The 23389-nt window shown below is 50.1% G+C and overlaps 1 protein-coding gene across 1 annotated transcript in view; it reads right to left on the bottom strand.

Moving 5' to 3' along the window:
* Window positions 1–23389, bottom strand: part of LOC144607539 (protein AF-10-like) — a 184435-nt gene that overhangs the window by 75178 nt on the left and 85868 nt on the right. Inside the window, exons 9-10 of the mRNA XM_078424433.1 lie at window positions 17641–17820; window positions 2650–2682 (exon numbers count right to left, since the gene is read on the bottom strand). Of these exons, the coding sequence (XP_078280559.1) occupies window positions 2650–2682; window positions 17641–17820 (213 nt within the window). The remainder of the gene's footprint in view (window positions 1–2649; window positions 2683–17640; window positions 17821–23389) is intronic.

The raw sequence follows: 23389 nt of genomic DNA, 5'->3' as shown, positions 1-23389 counted from the left end.
TCTCCATCACCGTCTCTATCTCTCCTCTCCCTTTCCCCTGACTCTCAGTCTGAAGAAGGGTCTCGACCCGCAAAGTCAGCCATTCCACTTCTCCAGAGATGCTGCCTGTCCTGCTGAGTTACTCCGGCTTTTTGTGTCTGTCTTCGGTTTAAACCAGCATCTGCAGTTCCTTCCTACGTCATTCCCTTCCCCTTCCCCTTCCCCACCCGCCCGCCTCCAGCACCAAAGCACGCAGCTATCTCCCTGAAACTCGAGGCAGAGAGGCCGAGTGCTGATCTTCACATTCCTGTCTAACCCGTGGAACTTAAACAGCACCGGATTGGATTCTCAAACCCTTCCCCCACACGCAGCCCAGAGTAGCAGCAGCAGCATACTCCAGTTTCTACAGCTCCCTCTCCCACTCCCACTCCCTCTCCCACTCCCACTCCCACTCCCACTCCCTCGCCCTCTCCCACTCCCACTCCCACTCCCACTCCCACTCCCACTCCCACTCCCACTCCCACTCCCACTCCCACTTCACCACAAACAAGATCAACCAGGCTCAGCAAGCTGCAGCTGTAAACACTGGCTTCACTCTGCAACAACTGCCCTTCCCCACACGAGCTGCTCTCACAGCTTCCTGAATATCCACACAGCACTGCTCCCATTGCTGGCACCCGGAAGTGACCTCCATTGTGGAGAAGGATTTGTGCACATACACACACAGACGCTCGCACACATAGACCCACACACATAGACACACACACACATAGACACACACACACGCTCACACACATAGACCCACACACACACTCGCACACACACACATACATAGACCCACACACAGACACACACACGCATTGACCCACACACACACACGCTCACGCACACATAGACCCACACACACATACACACACACACACATAGACCCACACACACACATTGACCCACACACAGACGCTCGCACACATAGACACACACACACACGCTCACACACATAGACCCACACACACATAAGACCCACACACACACGCTCACATAGACCCACACACATACACACACACACACACATAGACCCACACGCACACACACAGACCAACACACACACATGCTCGCACACACACACACTCGCACACACACACATAGACCCACACTCACACACATAGACCCACACACAAATAGACCCACACACATAGACACACGCACACACACAGACACGCACACAGACACACACACGCTCACGCACACATAGACCCACACACACATAGACCCACACACATAGACACACGCTCACACATAGACCCACACACACACACATGCTCGCACACACACACACGCTCGCACACACATAGACCCACACACACATGCTCGCACACACATAGACCCACACAAACACACTCACACACACATAGGCCCACACACATAGACACACACACACATAGTCCCACACACACATAGACCCACACACATAGACCCACACACACACATAGACCCACACACATAGACCCACACACACATAGACCTACACACACATAGACCCACACACACATACGCACACACACACGCTTGCACACACATAGACCCACACACACATGCTCGCACACACATAGACCCACACAAACACACTCACACACACATAGGCCCACACACATAGACACACACACACACATGCTCGCTCACATAAACCCACACACACATGCTCGCACACATAGACCCACACACACATAGACCCACACACACATAGACCCACACACACACACACGCTCGCACACACATAGACCCACACACACATAGACCCACACACACATAGACCCACACACACATAGACCCACACACATAGACCCACACACACAGAAACACGCTCGCACACACACACACATATGCACCACACATAGTTAAGCACTACACATGGACACACTCACATAGACCCACAGACACACGCTCGCACACACACACACACACACACCACACATAGACACACACATGCACGCACACACACAGAGGCAGACAGGCACACGCGCACACACACACACACGCTTGCAAACACATAGACCCACACACACATTGACGCACACACGCAGACACACACACACACACATATGCGCGCACACACACACATACAGACACACACACTCGCACGCACAAACACACACACAGATGCAGACACACACATTCACGCACCAACACATGCACAGACACAAACACACACACAGACACACACAAACACACACACACACACTCCCATGCACACAGAGAAAAACATGGACACCAAGAAAAAGAGAAGGAGAGAGTGACGGAGAGACAGTGAACAGGAGGGTGCAAACCAAAGAGAAACAGGCATGAGCAGTCAGTCGACAAGAGAGGTAGATACGTGTAGGAAAACTGTGAAAGCGAGAGACACAGATAGACAGGGTTACTGAGAAAGAGACAAAAACACAGAAAAATGAGCAGAGAAAGAGAGACATGCCGAGCAACACCACAGCACCCCCACCCCCTCCCAAAACACCCCCCACCCTCCTCTCCCATTGGCACTCTGCGCCATATTCAAGTTGACAAACCTGTGCCTTGGCTGCTGACAGGAAGAGGAATGATCGGGGACTTGTTTCTGGGGTGGGGGAGGAGGCGGAGGGGAGGGGAGGGGGGGGGAGTGTGTACACACACAGCTCTCACCTCTGGCAGGATCACGGGAGTGAGGAGGTGTAATCACCCTGCGGCAGGGCTGGGTGCGTGTGGCCGGGCCGTGCCGGTGCGGAGGGCGTGCACAACTCTCCGGGTGGGTGAGGGCTCAGCAGGTTTGCTTTGCAATGCCACTACACTGGTCTGGCCCACATTAGCCGCGGAAGTACAGTAACAGAGGCAAAAGGCATCGCACCTAATTACACTGATGGATCGCTGAGCAGCAGGGAATGCGAAACCACTGACTTGCGCCTGAGCTGCTTGTATTTATTAACCCTGCATTGCCCAAACCGTGGAGGGTGTGTTCACACAGGGCGCAGCTACTGCCTGACAGCGCCAGACACCCAGGTTCAATCCTGACTGCGGGCGCTGTCTGTACGGAGTTCTGGTTCAATAGACAATAGGTGCAGGAGGAGGAGGCCATTTGGCCCTTCGAGCCAGCACCGCCATTCAATGTGATCATGGCTGATCATTCTCAATCAGTAACCCGTTCCTGCCTTCTCCCCATACCCCCTGACTCCGCTATCCTTAAGAGCTCTATCCAGCTCTCTCTTGAATGCATTCAGAGAATTGGCCTCCACTGCCTTCTGAGGCAGAGAATTCCACAGATTCACAACTCTCCGACTGAAAAGGTTTTTCCTCATCTCAGTTCTAAATGGCCTACCCCTTATTCTTAAACTGTGGCCCCTGGTTCTGGACTCCCCCAACATTGGGAACATGTTTCTTGCCTCTAACGTGTCCAACCCCTTAATAATCTTATACGTCTCGATAAGATCTCCTCTCATCCTTCTAAATTCCAGTGTATACAAGCCTCGTCGCTCCAGTCTCCAGTCGTTCTGGTTCTGGTTGATTACTGTGCAAACACCCTCATGAGTGGATATCTCGTGCAGGTCGGAGTGAGTCTACTCACCCACTCCCCGATCCGTGACCATATCACCCCCGTCCTTTACAAACTCCACTGGCTCCCCATCCCCCAGAGAATCCAATACAAATTCCTCCTCATGACCTACAAAGCCCTCCATAACCTGGCCCCATCCTACCTGACTGACCTCCTCCACAGGCACACTCCCACCTGCACCCTCCGCTCTGCTGCTGCCAATCTCCTGTCCCCTCCCATCCGGACCAAACTCAGATCCTGGGGGGACAGGGCTTTCTCCATCGCTGCTCCCACCCTATGGAACTCACTACCCCAAACCGTCAGAGACTCCTCCTCACTCACCACATTCAAAACATCACTGAAGTCTCACCTCTTCAGCACTGCCTTCAACCACTGAAGGTCACCTCACCTTCTGTCTCTGTTCGTTTACTTATTTATCTATTTATTCACTTCTCTATGTTCTAGAAATCCCTGTAAAGCATCTTTGAGTGTTTGAAAAGCGCGATATAAATGTAATGCATTATTATTATTATTATTATTATTATTACATTTTGAAGTCGGCCTTTTTGACCAAGTTGAGATCTAGTCGCTCAATCCCATTTTTAAATGACTTAACATCGGGAGCGGCACCTTGACACCCGCACCAATCAAGAATCTAAGTACCTCTGCCTTAAAAATATCCATTGACTTGGCCTCCACTGCCTGTCCATGGCAACGTATTCCACAGATTGGTGGAGAGTGTTAGTGCTAACATACCCCATTCCCTTGGGTAAAGGGAATATTGGTAGCAAAGCTTATTGAAATTGATGATGTAGTAAGGACCGGTATTTTGTCTTGTTTCATGGAGCTTGTACATTTTCCCCGTGATCTATGTGCGTTTACTGTGGGATCTCCGGTTTTCCTGCCACTCTCCAAAGACATACAGATGTGTAGGTTAATTGGCTTGGTATAAACATAAATTGCCCCTGGTTGGTGTAGGATGGTGTTGGCGCGCGGGGGTTTCGCCGGTCGGTGCGGACTTGCTGGGCCGAAGGGCCTGTTTACGCGCTGTATCTCTGTATTAAACTAAAAACTAAACTCGGTTCGCAACCCGGACGCCCAGAGGACGTCAAAAAGTGGTGGACACTGCCCAGTCCATCACGGGTACTGACCACCCCACCATCGAAGGGATGTGCAGGAGTCACTGCCTCACAAAGGCAGCCGGCATCGTCAGAGACCCACACCACCCTGGCCACGCTCTCATTTCACCCCTGCCACCGGGAAGAAGATACAGGAGCCTGAAAACTGGAACGTCCAGGTTCAGGAACAGCTTCTTCACGACAACCATCAGGCTGTTAAACACCACAACCTCCAAATAAGCTCCGAACTATACAGACTTGGGGCATTATTTCTGACTTATCACTGATAGTGTCTATTTATTCGTCACACCCTCGGCAGTGTGTTCTAGGCACCCCCCCCCCCCCCCCCCCCCACCTCTGTGTAAAATAACTTACGCTGCACATCCTTTTTTAACAAGGGTTGCCAACTTCCTCACTCCCAAATAAGGGACAAAGGGTGACATCACCGCCCCGCGCCCCACGTGACCTCACCCAGCCAGCGGCCACGTGCTCCCGCTCCACCAATGGCTGCCGCCATTGGTGGAGCGGGAGCGCGTGGCCGCTGGCTGGGTGAGGTCACGTGGGGCGCGGGACGGTGACGTCAGCCTTCTTTGGGAGTGAGGAAGTTGGCAACCCCCTACTAATACGGGACAAGGGTGGTCCCGTACGGGACAAACTAATTGAGCCCAAAATACGGGATGTCCCGGCTAATATGGGACAGTTGGTGACCCTATTTTTAACCTTTGCCCCCCATGACCTGAAAGCCATAGCTTCTATTGTTCGATATTTCCATCTTGAGGAAAAAAGATTCTCACCGCCTACCCTATAATTCATAATTTTATACACTTCTATCAACCCCCGGCATTTCAGAGACAACTATCCGAGTCTGTCCAAACTTTCCCTGCAGCTAGTACGCTTGAGACGATAGACAATAGGTGCAGGAGTAGGCCATTTGGCCCTTCGAGCCAGCACCACCGTTCAATGTGATCATGGCGTAACGGTGGCGCAGCGGTAGAGTTGCTGCCCTACACCGAATGCAGCGCCGGAGACTCAGGTTCGATCCTGACTACGGGCGCCGTCTGTACGGAGTTTGTACGTTCTCCCCGTGACCTGCGTGGGTTTTCTCCGAGATCTTCGGTTTCCTCCCACACTCCAAAGATGTGCAGGTTTGTAGGTTAATTGACTGGGTGAATGTAAAAATTGTCCCTAGTGTGTGTAGGATAGTGTTAATGCGCGGGGATCGCTGGGCGGCGCGGACTCGGTGGGCCGAAGGGCCTGTTTCCGTGCTGTATCTCTAAATCTAAAAAATCTTAAAAAATCCACAATCAGCACCCCGTTCCTGCCTTCTCCCCGTACCCCCTGACTCCGCTATTCCCTGACTTTAGTTTCAGAGATACAGCAAGGAAAAAGGCTCTCCAGCCCACCAAGCCTGTACCGACCGGTGATCATCCATATACTAGTCTGAAGAAGGGTCTCGACCCATAAGGCCACCCATTCCTTAGCATCTGCTCCTCTGTCTAGTTTGCGGTTCTTGCAGTTGTGACATGGTAATAAGCAGAAGGGCGAGGTAGGATGAGCTCATAGTGATTTTGCAATCGGAAGTAGATAGTTTGAGTTGTTGTGTAGGAAAAAGAACTGCAGATTCTGGTTTAAATCGAAGGTAGACACAAAAAGCTGGAGTAACTCAGCGGGTCAGGCAGCATCTCTGGAGAGAAGGAATGGGTGACGTTTCGGGTCGAAGACCCTTCTTCAGAACGGAGTCCGAAACATCACCCATTCCTACCCAGGTCGGGAGGCGGGTTGCTACGCAACCTCCATTAGACGGCGCCGGGCCTACACTGTCCAGGACTACAGCGGCCCTCGAGCTACAGTGTCCGGGCCTACAGTGTCCGGGCCTACAGCGCCATCCGGGCCTACAGTGTCCGGGCCTACAGTGCCTGGGCCTACAGCGCCTACCAGGCCTACAGTGTCCGGGCCTACAGTGTCCGGGCCTACAGTGTCCGGGCCTAAAGTGCCGTCCGGGCCTACAGTGTCCGGGCCTACAGTGTCCGGGCCTACAGTGTCCGGGCCTACAGTGTCCGGGCCTAACACGATACAAGCGCAGGCCTGTGCGGTCCCTTCTCTCCAGAGATGCTGCCTGACCCGCTGAGTTACTCCAGCTTTTTGTGTCGACCCGGAAGGCAGGCACGGATTTTAACCAGCGTCTGCAGTTTCTCTCCTACCACACTGCCCGGGCCTACAGCCCCCCCACCCCCCGGGACAAGGGCGGTCCCGTCGGGACAAGGGCCAATTTAGCCCAAAGTACGGGATGTCCCGGCTAATACGGGACAGTTGGCGACCCTGACTGGAGCCCTTCCATGCTCAGCGGGAGCTTCGGGGAGATGGATGAGCCGGCAGTGGAGGCAGCTGTGATGGCAGCTCGCCAGTCGGCAGCTGGCCGCAGCACGCTGCTCCTCTCTCCTGGACCGGCCTGGACCTGTTGGAGCCGCCGGTGATTGGCTCCAAGTGTGCGAACCGCAGATGCTGGTTTAACCTGAAGGTAGGCACAAAATGCTGGAGTAACTCAGCGGGACAGGCAGCATCTGCGGAGAGAAGGAATGGGGGACGTTTCAGGTCGAGACCCTTTTTCAGACCGAAGAAGGGTCTCGACCCGAAAATGTCCCGAGAGCTAGATAGAGCTCTTAAGGATAGCGGAGTCAGGGGGTATGGGGAGAAGGCAGGAACCGGGTACTGATTGAGAATGATCAGCCATGATCACATTGAATGGCGGTGCTGGCTCGAAGGGCCGAATGGCCTCCTCCTGCACCTATTGTCTATTGTCTATTGTTTATTGACAGGCAGCATCTCTGGAGAGAAGGAATGGGGGACGTTTTTGGGTCGAGACCCTTCTTCGGTCTGAAAAAGGGTCTCGACGCAAAACGTCACCCATTCCTTCTCTCCAGAGATGCTGCCTGACCCGCTAAGTTACTCCAGCTTTTTGTGTCTATCTCCAGCCATTGCCTCCACATGGACTGTGGCAACCCTGCTGCCCTCTCCAACCAAGCACACCACAGGCTGAAGCTTTGTTTAGTTTAATACCGTCTGTAGAAGGGTCCCGACCCGAAATGTCACCCATCCACCTTCTACAGAGATGCTGCCTGACTTACTCCAGCACTCTGTGACTACCGTTAGTTTGGTTTACAGACACAAAGAGCTGGACTTACTCAGCAGGTCAGGCAGCATCTCTGGTGGAAAAGGGTGGGTGACGTTTCGGGTCCGGACCATTCTTCAGACTTTAAGTCAGAGAGAGGAGGAGAACTGGGAAGAAGGGCGATAGTGAGAAGGGGGTTGGGGTAGGATCAGTCATGATCGTATTGAATGGCAGAGCGGGCTCGAGGGGCCGGTTGGCCTACTCCTGCTCCTATTTTCTTGTGTTCTTGTGTACCTCTGGTACAAGTGACAATAATAAACCCAAACCGAGCAAGCCCAGGAGATGTGTGGCTGGAACAAGTGCAATGGGCTTGGTTGGACAGGAGGACAGGCAAGTATAGAAATTAGATGGCATCTCTCCCAGTTGGGGTCGTCGTGATGGGAAAGGAAGGGGTTGGCAGAGCTATGAAATCCTGGAACGAGATGAAAGTGTTCAATGACAGAGGGGTGGCGCAGCGGTAGAGTCGCTGCCTCACAGCGCCAAGGACCCGGGTTCGATCCTGACCACGGGTGCTTGTCTGTGCGGAGTTTGTACGTTCTCCCCGTGACCTGCGTGGGGTTGTCTCCGGGTGTTCCGGTTCCCTCCCAAGCTCCAAAGACGTGCAGGTTTGTAGGTTAACTGGCTTCTGTAAATTGTCCCTCGTGTGTGGGATAGAACTAGCTTAGAACTGCAGATACCAAAAAAAAGTCACAAAGTGGCGGCACGGTGGTGCAGTGGTAGGGAGGCTGCCTCACAGCGCTAGAGATCCGGGTTTCATCTTCACACAGGGGAACTGCCTTTATGGAGTTTGTACGTTCTCCTTGTGACCGCGTGGGGTTTTCTCCGGGTGCTCCGGTTCAATATAGACAACAGACAATAGGTGCAGGAGTGCCAGCACTGCCATTCAATGTGATCATGGCTGACCATTCACAATCAGTACCCCGTTCCTGCCTTCTCCCCATACCCCCTGACTCCGCTATCCTTGAGAGATCTATCCAGCTCTCTCTTGAAAGCATCCAGAGAATTGGCCTCCACTGCCTTCTGAGTGCCTTCCCTCCCACATTCCAAAGACGTGCAAGTTTGTGAGATTAATTGGCTTTGGTAAGTTGTAAAATTGTCCCGAGTGCCTTTTTTCCTTAGAGATACAGCGCAGAAACAGGCTCTTCGGCCCACTGGGTCCGCGCCGCCCAGCGATCCCCGCACACTAACACCATCCTACACCCCACTAGGGACAATTTGTACATTTGCCCAGCCAATTAACCCACATACCTGTACGTCTTTTTGGAGTGTGGGAGGAAACGGAAGATCTCGTAGAAAACCCACGCAGGTCACGGGGAGAACGTACAAACTCCGTACAGACGGCGCCCGTAGTCAGGATCGAACCCGAGTCTCTGGCGCTGCATTCGCTGTAATGCATCAACTCTACCGCTGCGCCACAGTGCCGCCCAGTGCGTAGGATAGTGTTGGCGTACGGGGCGATCGCTGGTCGGCACGGACCCGGTGGGCCGAAGGGCCTGTTTCCGCGCTGCACCTCTAAAGTCTCAAGACATATATGCTGCAGAATATATCTGGGACTAATTTCTCCCGGGTAATGCTCCAAAAGATTATTGGCTGGGATAGAAAACAACAGCCCTTGCGATATTTACACCTAGATGCGAGTTTCTGGAGCGGCTCAATTCAAACAGGAAACCATGAGAATATTCCACACAAGGTGGCAGGGTGCCAGGCGATCGTGGACCTGCGATTGAGTTTCCAGACACACACACGTTTATCCAGTCCTTCGGCTCACAAGCACTGTTTATTATTTATCCAAGGGAACGTGGGCCTCACTGGCAGCACCAGCATTTATCGCGAAAATAGACGCAAAATGCTGGAGTAACTCAGTGGGTCAGGCAGCATCTCTGGAGAGAAGGAATGGGTGACGTTTAGGGTCGAGACCCTTCTTCAGACTAAGAGTCGGGGGAGAGCGAAACGAGAGATGTAGAGGGTGCGTGGAACAAATGGATGAAACATATGCAAAAAAAAATTAAACGACGATGTGCAAGAGAAGGTGGGGCCTACAATGGTCCACTGTTGGCTGTGGGGGAAGGCGATGAGTTGTGCAGAGTCTGAAGAAGGGTCTTCACCCGAAATGTCACCTTGTCCTTTTTCTCCAGCGATGCTGCCTGTCCCGCTGGGTTTAGATTTTTTTAGATTTAGAGATATAGCGCAGGAACAGGCCCTTTGGCCCACCGGGTCTGCGCCGCCCAGCGATCCCCGCACATTAACACTATCCTACACACACTAGGGACATTTTTTTATTTTTTTGTTACATTTGCCCAGCCAATTAACCTACACACCTGCACGTCTTTGGAGTGTGGGAGGAAACCGAAGATCTCGGAGAAAACCCAAGCAGGTCATGGGGAGAACGTACAAACTCCGTACAGACCCTTAGTCAAGATCGAACCCGAGTCTCCGGCGCTGCATTCGCTGTAAGGCAGCAACTCTACAGCATTTTGTGTCTGCCTTCAGTGGAAAGGGTTAAACAGCTTGCAGGAAGGTGCCAATCCATCAGAAGTCACCCTGTCCTCTGTTTCCGTGAACCTGGGACCCATCTTACAATCCCAGCCGATTACAGCAGATTGTGTTACTAGGCTGCTGTTGCTAGCCACAGAGGGAGGAAGGTGGAGGGTGGGGGTTTGCTTGAATATGTGACTTTGTTGATCGCTGATGAGATTGGAGGATAAATGATTTCTTTCCAGAGAATCTTTGCGAGACGGAGAGTGGGCCGAGCTGCATCGCTGCCAGCCAGCTCTCGTCGCATTCGATCTGCAAAGGGGCGGCTTTTGAAAACACAACAGCTGTTTGCTAAAAATAATTCACTTGGCAATGCACCACTGTTGCCTGGGAAATTTCCTGGAGCGTCTGAATGCCTGGCATCCAGCCACAGGTTTGTGTGGAAGCCGTGACTGCAGCGATTCCATTCACGAATGAAGAATGCAACGACATTTGCAGAAGCATGCATTTTGAACGAGTCTTTACATTTCTGTTTTAATTAGCGTAAGGTAGAAGACAGCCGAGGAGCTACCTATACGTAGGAAGACCGGTTTACACCGAAGGTAGTAAACAAAATGCTAGAGTAACTCAGCGGGACAGGCAGCATCTCTGGAGAGAAGGAATGGGTGACGTTTCGGGTCGAGACCCTTCTTCAGACTGATGTCAGGGGAGGGGGTGGGACAAAGAAAGGATGGAGGTGGAGACAGGAAGACAGTGGGAGAACCGGGAAGGGGGAGGGAAAGAGAGGGACAGAGGAGCTATCTAAAGTTAGAGAAGTGAATGTTGACACCGCTGGGGTGTAAGCAAAATATGAGGTGCTGTCCTCTAATTTGCGGTGGGCACAAGATCGGTAGATTATTTGGATGACAATAGACAATAGGTTCAGGAGTAGGCCATTCGGCCCTTCGAGCCAGCACCACCATTCAATGTGATCATGGCTGATCATTCTCAATCAGTGCCCCGTTCCTGCCTTCTCCCCATACCTCCTGACTCCGCTGTCCTTAAGAGCTCTATCTAGCTCTCTCTTGAAAGCATCCAGAGAATTGGCCTCCACTGCCTTCTGAGGCAGAGAATTCCACAGATTTACAACTCTCTGACTGAAAAGGTTTTCTCTCATCTCCGTTCTAAATGGCCTACCCCTTATTCTTAAACTGTGGCCCCTGTTCTGGACTCCCCCAACATTGGGAACATGTTTCCTGCCTCTAATGCGTCCAACCCCTAAATAATCTTATACGTTTCGATAAGATCCCCTCTCATCCTTCTAAATTCCAGTGTATACAAGCCTAGTCGCTCGGATGCAGGGAGGGGAAGAACATGGGAGGTGGAATTATCACAGAAAATCACGCTGATCGTACTGAATCAAATAATTGGATTCACCAAGCCCGAGCCACATACACTCACCACAAAAATGATCAGTTCTATTTTTACACAGCTCGAAGATCAATGCCAAAGCTATTTATCTCTTCACATGCTTGGTTTTCAATTCGACAAGGATTGTCTTTAATGTAGTTGCTGCTGTTCATGGGCTTTTGAAAGTACCCTTCTGATGTGTCATATGACATGAAGCAACAAAAAGTCAAAACACAACCAGATGAAAGCTTTCAAGTGCAAAATAATCGTAACAGGAGGGTCCACTGTTAGAAAGTTGCAGATTGCTGCCAGCATTGCTGCAGGCTCGCGCTCCGATCCCTCAATCGATGGACGGTGCCAGATCAAAGGGCCCGTGCAAAATAAAATCCCACCATACATCCCACCAGCAAAGAACAAACTCGGCAGGCCGGGCAGTATCTGCCTGAAGACGAGTCCCAATCCGAAATATCGTCAACCCATTCCCTCCGCGGATGCTGCCTGACCCGCCGAGTTCCTCCAGCACTTTGTTTTTTTCCCCTCAAGATTTCAGCATTTGCAATCTCTTGTGCCTCTGTGATATACACACATATATGCATGTATACATACATATATAACATATACATGTTGTACACATGTAAATATAGCATACATTATATATATATACATACAGTGTGTGTATCAATATACATACATACATTCGCTCAACACCTTCGCTCAGTCTGCCTTAACCAACCTGATCTCCCGCTGGCTGAGCACTTCAACTCCCCCTCCCACTCCCAGTCTGACCTTTCTGTCATGGGCCTCCTCCAGTGCCATAGTGAGGCCCACGGGAAATTGGAGGAACAGCACCTCATATTTCGCTTGGGCAGCTTGCAGCCCAGCGGTATGAACATCGACTTCTCCAACTTTAGATAGTTCCTCTGTCCCTCTCTTCCCCTCCCCATTCCCAGTTCTCCCTCTATCTTCCTGTCTCCACCTGTATCCTTCCTTTGTCCCGCCCCCTGACATCAGTCTGAAGAAGGGTCTCGACCCGAAACGTCACCCATTCCTTCTCTCCTGAGATGCTGCCTGACCTGCTGAGTTACTCCAGCATTTTGTGAAATAAATACCTTGGATTTGTACCAGCATCTGCAGTTATTTTCTTACATACATACATGTATGTGTGCGGGACAGGCAGCACCTCTGGAGCGAAGGAATGGGTGACGTTTTGGGTAGAGACCCTTTTCAGGCTGAAGGGTCTCGACCCGAAACATCACCCATTCCTTCTCTCCAGAGATGCTGCCTGTCCCGCTGAGTTACTCCAGCATTTTGTGTCTACCTTCGATTTAAACCAGCATCTGCAGTACTTTCCTATACATATATATTTACATACAAACACACATATACACACACACACACACATACATACACATATATACACACACATATACATACACACATATGTATAGATACAACACACACACACACACACACTCACACTAAATGACTGTGTGGGGCTTTTTTTTTACACAGCGAGTGTTGAGCCCCTGAAACATGCTGCCAGGGGCAGTGGAGCAGATAAGATAGTGCAGTTTAAGAGACTTTTACATAGACACATGGATATGCAGGGAATGGGGTGGGGGGTGGAGGGGGTGGGGGAATCCCATGCAGGCAGAGAAGATTAGTTTAATCAGGCATCATGTTTGGCATGGATATCGTGGGCTGAGGGACCTGTTCCTGTGCTGTATTGTTCCATGTTTCTTGCAAACACAATAAATGCACGACCAAGCACATGTGTCAGGGGCGGCACAGTGCACAGTTGCTGCCTTACAGCGCCAGAGGCCCGGGTTTGATCCTGACTGCGGGCGATGTCCGGGTGGAATCTGCTCATTCTCCCTGTGACCACGTGGGCTTTCTCCGGGTGCTCTGGTTTCCTTCCACTTTCCAAAGACGTGCAGGTTTATATGTTAATTGTGTCTGGTGTGCAGTATAGAACTAGTGTGAACGGGTGATCGTTGGTCAATAGACAATAGGTGTAGGAGGAGGCCATTCGGCCCTGCGAGCCAGCACCACCATTCAATGTGATCATGGCTGATCATTCTCAATCAGTACCCCGTTCCTGCCTTCTCCCCATACCCCGCTATCCTTAAGAGCTCTATCCAGCTCTCTCTTGAATGCATTCAGAGAATTGGCCTCCACTGCCTTCTGAGGCAGAGAATTCCACAGATTCACAACTCTCTGACTGAAAAAGTTTTTCCTCATCTCAGTTCTCAGGTCGGCACGTACTCGGTGGGCCGAAGGGCCTGTTTCCACACTGTTTCTCTAAAATTAAACTAATCGATGGGAACTCTAAAACTCTGAAAGGGAGTGGAGGGAAGAGGGTGGTACAGCCCCCCCAACAATAACAGTTCATTCCAAGAGCACGCATAAAACCAAAATAAATCAAGACTAATCAATTCACGCGGCACAGTGGCGCAGCGGTAGAGTTGCTGCCTTACAGCACTTGCAGCGCCGGAGACCCGGGTTCGATCCCGACTACAGGTGCTGTCTGTACAGAGTTTGCACTTTCTCCCCTTGACCGCGTGGGTTTCCTCCGAGATCTTCAGTTTGCTCCCACACTCCAAAGATGCACGGGCTTGTAGATTAATTGACTTGGGTTTGCATGCTTGATACATGTGTAAATTGTCCCTAGCGTGTGTGGGCTTGTGTTGGTGTATGGGAATCACTGATCGATGGGCCGAAGGGCATGTTTCCGCGCTGTACCTCCAAACTAAACTAAATTAACTACAGCAACCATGTCCGATTATCAATTTCCAATACTCAAGTATATTAACAATCTGTGGGTTAATCGCATAAACGGTAAACACAATAATTGCAGATATTAAACTAAGTCACCACGAACACAGCGAAAGTCAGGTTCCCCCTGTGGAAACGTCACCACCGTGAATACAACACTGGTCAACGTGAACAGAGAAATTACTAGATACCACATCAATCGTACAATAAACATCAAAACATTGCATAAAGTAGGTTTTGTGGCTGGTAGCTCCATAATAAGCAATACTTTCAACCAGATGGAACCAGCCTATTGCGATCCAGGCAACAAGGCGGGGGTGGATGTCATCTATGAGGGTTTGCGATGACAGTGGAAAAATTGAACTTCTTGAATTAATAACTAGGACGAAAGAGTAGATCATATTCACTCTGCAGTGGACAGATTGGTGTTGGTTCACATTATCCATTACCTTGCGTTGCTGTAACACTTGCATATAACATTTACAGGCGAATGCTTTTCACAGAAATAGACAGATTTACATCTGATCAATTAACAGTAGATACAGCTACATACCCCACCCCCCCTCCCAATCTTTGCACACCCCCAATCCTTTCCAATCGTCACCTTAATTTCATGCTTCATGTATCTTGTGTTTTTACGACTGTTGGCGGATCAATTTCCCTCCTGGGATAAAGTTCTATCTTATCGTATCGTATCATATCGTAAATTGTCCAAATCTCTGTATCTCCCATAGCATTACCTCCATATCTCCCGTGACATTACACAGAGGTGGAGCAATTACTAAAACAGGGATGAAATGCTGATGAAAGGGATGAAAGGCACTGGTCAGACTGCATTTGGAGTACTGCAAGCAGCTTTGGTCCCCATATCTGAGGAAGGATGTTGGAGAGGGTGTCCCTGGTAAGTTTACGAGAATGATCCCAGGAACGATCGGGTGGACAGATGATGAGCGTTTTACGGCACTGGGCCTGTACTCGGGGCTGGAGTTTAGAAGGATGAGGGGGGGACCTCATTGAAGCTTAACGGACAGTGAAAGGCCTGGACAGGGTGGATGTGGAGAGGGTGTTTCCACTAGTGGGAGAATCTAGGACCAGAGGCCGTAGCCTCAGAATTAAAGGACGTAACTTTAGAAAGAGATGAGGATGAATGTCTTGAGTCAGAGGGTGGTGAATCTGTGGAACTCATCGCCACTGACTGATGTGGAGGCCGAGTCAGTAGATATTTTTAAGGTGGAGACTGACAAATTCTTGATTATTACGGGTGTTAGGTGTTATGGGGAGAAGGCAGGAGAATGGGGTTGAGAGGGAGAGATATATCAGCCAAGATTGAATGGCGGAGTAGACTCGATGGGCCGAATGGCCTAATTCTGCTCCTAGAACTTAAGAGCATTCAGCAGTTAACATGACCTGCAAGACCCTTTGAGGTCACTGCATTGCAATGGAACAAAGTAGTCAAAAGTTGGCAAAATGTGGTTCATTGTTAACTTCCCAGACCAGACGCCAATTGGAGCCGTTTCTAAACTCGTCAGGAAAAAAACTCCTAATATACACGGAGTCGGGTTTTCTATCAAAGACCACATTCCACCCTAAACTCTATGACCAATGGACAATGAGAGGAAAGACTTCGTTCATGATGACAGTTGCAATTGAATGGACCAATTTCTGGAACTGGTTAAAAAAAAACATATTCCATCATGTATTTTTTTAATATAATGTAACAAATCACATTTGGAACAGAAAAAAAAAGAATCGCAGTGAGTGCACAAGCAACATCTTGCAAATATTAAACCAGAAACCCGAAAGGAAACCGGAGTAGCAAATGGCCTCTAATTGACCACAGACCATTGCTATTAACGACAATTAGACTTGGACAAGATAATTCAACGGGGATTCACGACGTGCGCTTGAAAGAGAGAGCCTTCTTCCACTGGGGGGGGGGGGGGGGGGGGGGGGGGGGGCAGAGATCTGGTAGCAACTTGAAACAGAAGCAAAAATGTGACGTTGACACAGTTGCCCATTAAAACTCAAACGGTGAACACCGGTGGGAGTTCCTGATACCCAACGTCTGTTTAGTCTTTCCCTTGCTACAGCAGTACGTGCGAGGAAAAACTCTTTCACAACCACAGGTGTTGTCAGGGGTTCGGGTGGTCGAGGGGGGGGGGGGGGGGGGGGTTAGGGGAGATGTCCTTAATGACCTAAAACCTTCTGTCGGACTTTCATCCATGTGTTATAGAAACATAGACGTAGAAACATAGGAAATAGGTGCAGGAGGAGGCCATTCGGTCCTTCGAGCCAGCACCGCCATTCATCGTGATCATGGCTGATCATCCACAATCAGTAACCCATGCCTGCCTTCTCCCCATACCCCTTGATTCCGCTAGCCCCTAGAGCTCTATCTAACTCTCTCTTAAATCCATCCAGTGATTTGGCTTCCACTGCCCTCTGCGGCAGAGAATTCCACAAATTCACAACTCTCCGGGTGAAAAAGTTTTTTCTCACCTCAGTTTTAAATAGCCTCCCCTTTATTTTTAGACTGTGGCCCCTGGTTCTGGACTCCCCCAACATTGGGAACATTTTTCCTGCATCTAGCTTGTCTAGTCCTTTTATAATTTTATGTTTCTATAAGATCCCCTCTCATCCTTCTAAACTCCAGTGAATACAAGCCTAGTCTTTTCAATCTTTCCTCATATGACAGTCCCGACCATGAGGCCCTCAAGCCATGGTCATCTCTGGTGACAGCATCAACTCAGGATGCCAGAGGCAGGGCCAGCAAAGAGCTTGCAATGACGATCTTCAGTCTTCACACCTTCTCCCTCCACCACCCCACTGAGTCCCCTAGAAATTGCCAAAAAAGGCCAAGCAAACAAGGAGGTCAAAACCAAAGATACTAGAGGAACAAGATAGACCACTCGACCCTAAAAACCGTAGTACGTCACGGCGCCATTTTAGTAGGCAGAAACGTGCAGAAACATTTAAAAAGAAAAATAACAAAAATCTAAGTTGATAGATGAGATACATTCTGTATTTTAATGGTATCATCACACATATTTTTGTGTGCCATTGTATGTTCGTTTCTTAGTACCTGATCTGATATACAGCACTTTGGTCAACGTGGGTTGTTTTTAAATGCGCTATACAAATAAAATTGACTTGATACTGTTCCCCCACAACACTGATTACACTGCGAGAGGCATTGCGAACGGCGGGTTTTGCCTACTAAAATGGCGGACGTTACGCTCCTTTGCGTACGACACTTCAGTACAAGCGATTTCAACGGAGTGGTCCATCTTGTTCCTCCAGTGTCTTTGGTCAAAACTGCTCACTGTAAACCAACTGCAGAATCGAGCGTGTCTACATTCTGCCTGTTACAGAAATACACATCACAAATGGTCATTACCACCATTGTCAGCTCTTGCAAGTTTAGTTTAGTTTATTTAATTGAAAGACTGGAGCGACTAGGCTTGTATACACTGGAATTTAGAAGGATGAGAGGGGATCTTATCGAAACGTATAAGATTATTAAGGGGTTGGACACGTTAGAGGCAGGAAACATGTTCCCAATGTTGGGGGAGTCCAGAACCAGGGGCCACAGTTTAAGAATAAGGGGTAGGCCACTTAGAACTGAGATGAGGAAAAACTTTTTCAGTCAGAGAGTTGTGAATCTGTGGAATTCTCTGCCTCAGAAGGCAGTGGAGGCCAATTCTCTGAATGCATTCAAGAGAGAGCTAGATAGAGCTCTTAAGGATAGCGGAGTCAGGGGGTATGGGGAGAAGGCAGGAACGGAGTACTGATTGAGAATGATCAGCCATGATCACATTGAATGGCGGTGCTGGCTCGAAGGGCCGAATGGCCTCCTCCTGCACCTATTGTCTATTGACTATTTAAGTGATAATTCACCCAGCAGAGTGCCATAAAGTCACGGTCAGAGGTGCACAGCACAGAAACACGGCCTTCGGCCCAACTTGTCCATGCCACCCAAAACACCCATCCAAGCGAGTCCCATTTCCCTGCATTTGGCTGACATCCCTCCCAACCTTTCTTATCTGTGCACCTATCCAATTGTCTTTTGCAATTTGTTATTCCATTGGCTCCATCTACAACTCACGCTGTCTCGGCAAGGCCATCAGCATAACCAAGGACGAGTCACACCCTGGTCACTCCCTCTCCTCCCCTCTCCCATCTGGCAAAAGGTATAGAAGTGTGAAATCGCACATCTCCAGATTCAGGAAAAACTTTTTCAGTCAGAGAGTTGTAAATCTGTGGAATTCACTGCCTCAGAAGGCAGTGGAGGCCAAGTCTCTGAATGCATTCAAGAGAGAGCTAGATAGAGCTCTTAAGGGTATCGGAGTCAGTTTCTTCCCATCTGTCCATTCTATCACCAACATCCTATCACCAACCGACTCACCATTTACCACATTGGAGACCCTCGGACTATCTTTAATTGGACTGTACTGGACTTTATCTTGCACTAAACATGATACCCTTTAACCTGTATCTGTACACTGTGGATGGTTTGATTGTAATCATGTATAGTTCATAAGTTCATAAGTTATAGGAGCAGAATTAGGCTGTTTGACAATAGACAATAAACAATAGACAATAGGTGCAGGAGTAGGCCATTCGGCCCTTCGAGCCAGCACCACCATTCAATGTGATCATGGCTGATCATTTTCAATCAGTACCCCGTTCCTGCCTTCTCCCCATACCCCCTGACTCCGCTATCCTTAAGAGCTCTATCTAGTTGTTTCTTGAATGCATTCAGAGACTTGGCCTCCACTGCAGTGAATTCCACAGATTTACAACTCTCTGACTGAAAAAGTTTTTCCTTATCTCCGTTCTAAATGGCCTAGCCCTTATTTTTAAACTGTGGCCCCTGGTTATAGACTCCCCCAACATTGGGAACATGTTTCCTGCCTCTAACGTGTCCAACCCCTTAATAATCTTATACGTTTCGATAAGATCCCCTCTCATCCTTCTAAATTCCAGTGTATACAAGCCTAGCCGCTCCAGTCTTTCAACATACGACAGTCCCGCCATCCCGGGAATTAACCTAGTAAACCTACGCTGCACGCCCTCAATAGCAAGAATATCCTTCCTCAAATTTGGAGACCAAAACTGCACACAGTACTCCAGGTGCGGTCTCACTAGGGCCGTGTACAACTGCAGAACGACCTCTTTGCTCCTATACTCAACTCCTCTTTTTATGAAGGCCAACATTGCATTGGCCCATCAAGTCTACTCTGCCAATCAATCACGCCTGATGCATCTTTCCCTCCCAACTACATTCTCCTGCCCCCTCCCCATTACTCCTTTTGCTGGCCTTTCTGCTGACTGAATAGCGTGCAACAAAAAAGCTTTTTATGATACCTCAGTACCACGTGATAATAAATTAAACTAAACTATTATTCCTGGTTCAACCACTTGCTCTGGTAGCTTATTCCATATACATACCACCCTCCGTGAAAAAATCTTAAACCTATGCCCTCTAGTTCTTGATTCCCCAACGCTCGGTAACAGACCGTGCATTCTCCATGTCTTTGCCCTGTCTAGCGAAGGATAGAGTGATACAGCGTGGAAACAGGCCCTTTGGCCCAACGTGCCCACACCGGCCAACGTGTCCCAGCGACACTAGCCCCACCTGCCCGCGTTTGCCCCATATCCCTCCAAACCTCACCTATCCATGTACCTGTCTAAATGTTTCTTAACCTTGGCGATAGTCCCTGCCTCAACTTCCTCCTCCGGCAGCTCGTACCATACACTCACGACTAGGGTTGCCAACTTGCTCACACCCAAGTAAGGGACAAAGGGCGACGTCACCGCCCCGCGTGACCTCACCCAGCCAGCGGCCACGTGCTCCCGCTCCACCAATGACGGCCTCCCGCCCCGGGCGGCCACCATTGGTGGAGCGGGAGCACGTGGGCGCTGGCTGGGTGAGGTCACGTGGGGTGCGGGCGTCACCCTTTGTCCCTTATTTGGGAGCGTGGAAGTTGGCAACCCTACTAATACAGGACAAGGGCGGTCCCCTACGCGACAAACTAATTGAGCTCCAAAATACGGGATGTCTCGGCTAATACGGGACAGTTGGCGACCCTACCCACCACCCTTTGTGTGATAAAGTTACCCCTCAGGTTCCTATTTAATCTTTTCCCCTTCACCTTAAACATAGGACTTCAGGACGTCGATTCCCCTACTCTGGGCAAGAGACTCTGTGCATCCACCCGATCTATTCCTCTCATGATTTTGTAACACCTCCATAAGATCACCCCTCATCCTCCTGCGCTCTAAGGAATAGAGTCCCAGCCTGCTCAACCTCTCCCTGCAGCTCACACCCTCGAGTCCTGGCAACATTCTCGAGTGCCCTTGCCCGGGTTGGGAGATTGTTGGAGCCAAAACGCCAGCTGAACCCTCAGACCGAGGGCACGTAGAAGGCTCAGAGATGCCACCTTTCACATCGGGCCATGAGAGCGAGACACTGCTCCCACAGAGGAGGTGAACCCTAAAATGGCAGTCAGACACAAAATGTTGGAGTAACTCAGCGGGTCAGGCAGCGGGGAGGAGGAGAGAGGGGAGGGGGAGAAGGAGAGAGGGGAGGGGGAGGGGGAGGAGGAGGGTGGGTGGCACAGTGGCGCAGCGGTAGAGTTGCTGCCTTACAGCGAATGCAGCGCCGGAGACTCAGGTTCAATCCTAACTACGGGCGCTGTCTGTACGGAGTTTGTACGTTCTCCCCGTGACCTGCGTGGGTTTTCTCCGAGATCTTCGGTTTCCTCCCACACTCCAAAGACGTACAGGTATGTAGGTTAATTGGCTGGGCAAATGTAAAAATTGTCCCCAGTGTGTGTAGGATAGTGTTAGTGTGCGGGGATCGCTGGGCGGCGCGGACTCGGTGGGCCGAAGGGCCTTTTTCCGCGCTATATCTCTAAATCTAAAAAATCTCTGGAGAGAAGGGATAGGTGATGTTTCAGGGCTTAAAATCTGCTCCTATCACTTTACGAATGTATGAGAGTTAAAGGGGACAAATAAGTGAATTATTAAAGGTACAATCTCCGGGTTGCTGTGTTTAGTTGTTCTAAAGTTTAGTTTAGCAGAAACAGGCCCTTTCGGCCCACCCGGTCCATGCCGATCAGCGATCCACTCACATTGTTTAACATTGCGTTGCTTTGGAACTGCAGTTACGTTAAACCCCCTTGTGTCTGTGCTGCAGAATTCCCAGCTCGACCAGCCATCTGGCAGTCTGGACAAGGCAAAGAGGAAGTGGTTTGGCATTATGGAATTCAAAGATAATAAATGGACTCAAGATACAAGCTGCAAGACAATAAACAGGTTGCACTGCAGATGGTGGGGAATGGCAGGCCAGGGTCTCCAGGGAGACACATCCACCAGCAGATACTCTGAAAAATACTCCCATTTATATTCTCAAGTGACTTTTCTGCAACTCCTATTTAAGCAATTCCTCCAAATTGTGTCGCCATTTGTCATCCTGCCCGGTGATAAGCAATTACTTGGCCGAGAGAGGGGAGGGGGAGGAGAGGAGGGGAGGGGGAGAAAGAGGGAGGACAGGGGGGAAGGAGAGAGGGGAAGGGTAGGGAAGGGAGGAGGAGGGAGGGAAGGGGAGGAGGAGAGAGGGAAAGGAGGAGGGAGGGGAGGGGAAGGAGGAGGGAGGGGAGGGGAAGGAGAGAGAGAGGGGAGGGGAAGGAGAGGGGGAGGGGAGGAGGGAGGGGAGGGGAAAAGGTGGGAGGGGAGGGGGGAGGGAGGGGGAGGAGGGAGGGAGGGGAGGGGGAGGAGAGAGCGGGGGGGAGGAGAGAGAGAGTGTGGAGGGGAGGAGAGAGTGGAGGGGAGCAGAGAGTGGAGGGGGAGGAGAGAGTGGAGGGGGAGGAGAGAGGGGAGGGGGAGGAGAGAGGGGAGGGGGAGGAGAGAGTGAAGAAGAAGAGAGGTGAGAAGGAGAGAGGGGAGAAGGAGTTTAGAGAAGGGAGGAGATTATGTTGAGTCGTTATTGGTGGCACAGCGGTTAAGTTGCTGATTTACGTCACCAGAGATCTGGGTTCGATCCCGACTACGGGTGTTGTCTGTCTGGAGTTTCTACGTTCTCCTGTGACCGAGTCAGTTTCCTCCCACGCTCCAAAGACGTGCAGGTTTGTAGATTAATCTGCTTCAGTAAAATTGTAATTTGTCCCTAGTGTGTTTTTTAAAGTTTATTGTAGCATATACAGAGGTACAATAAAAAATATTTTACGTTGCGTGCTAACCAGTCAGTGGAAAGACTATACTTGATTACAATCGACAGATACATGATAAAGGGAGCAGCGTTTAATGCAAGATAAAGTCCAATAAAATATGATTAAAGATCAACCGAGGGTCTCCAATGAGGTAGCTAGATCACTGCAGGACCACTCTCTAGTTGTTGAGTTGATGGTTCAGTTGCCTGATAACAGTGTGTAGGACAGTACTAGCAAAGAGGTCCTTCTGCAGTTGTACAGGGCCCTAGTGAGACCGCACCTGGAGTACTGTGTGCAGTTTTGGTCTCCAAATTTGAGGAAGGATATTCTTGCTATTGAGGGCGTGCAGCGTAGGTTTACTAGGTTAATTGCCGGAATGGCGGGACTTTCATATGTTGAAAGACTGGAGCGACTAGGCTTGTATACACTGGAATTTAGAAGGATGAGAGGGGATCTTATCAAAACCTATAAGATTATTAAGGGGTTGGATACGTTAGAGGCAGGAAACATGTTCCCAATGTTGGGGGAGTCCAGAACAAGGGGCCACAGTTTAAGAATAAGGGTTAGGCCATTTAGAACTGAGATGAGGAAAAACGTTTTCAGTCAGAGAGTTGTGAATCTGTGGAATTCTCTGCCTCAGAAGGCAGTGGAGGCCAATTCTCTGAATGCATTCAAGAGAGAGCTAGATAGAGCTCTTAAGGATAGCGGAGTCAGGGGG

The sequence above is a fragment of the Rhinoraja longicauda genome, chromosome 29 (assembly GCF_053455715.1).
Source record: "Rhinoraja longicauda isolate Sanriku21f chromosome 29, sRhiLon1.1, whole genome shotgun sequence".
Taxonomy (NCBI): Eukaryota; Metazoa; Chordata; class Chondrichthyes; order Rajiformes; family Arhynchobatidae; genus Rhinoraja; species Rhinoraja longicauda.
This window is presented reverse-complemented; position numbering and strand designations above follow the sequence as displayed.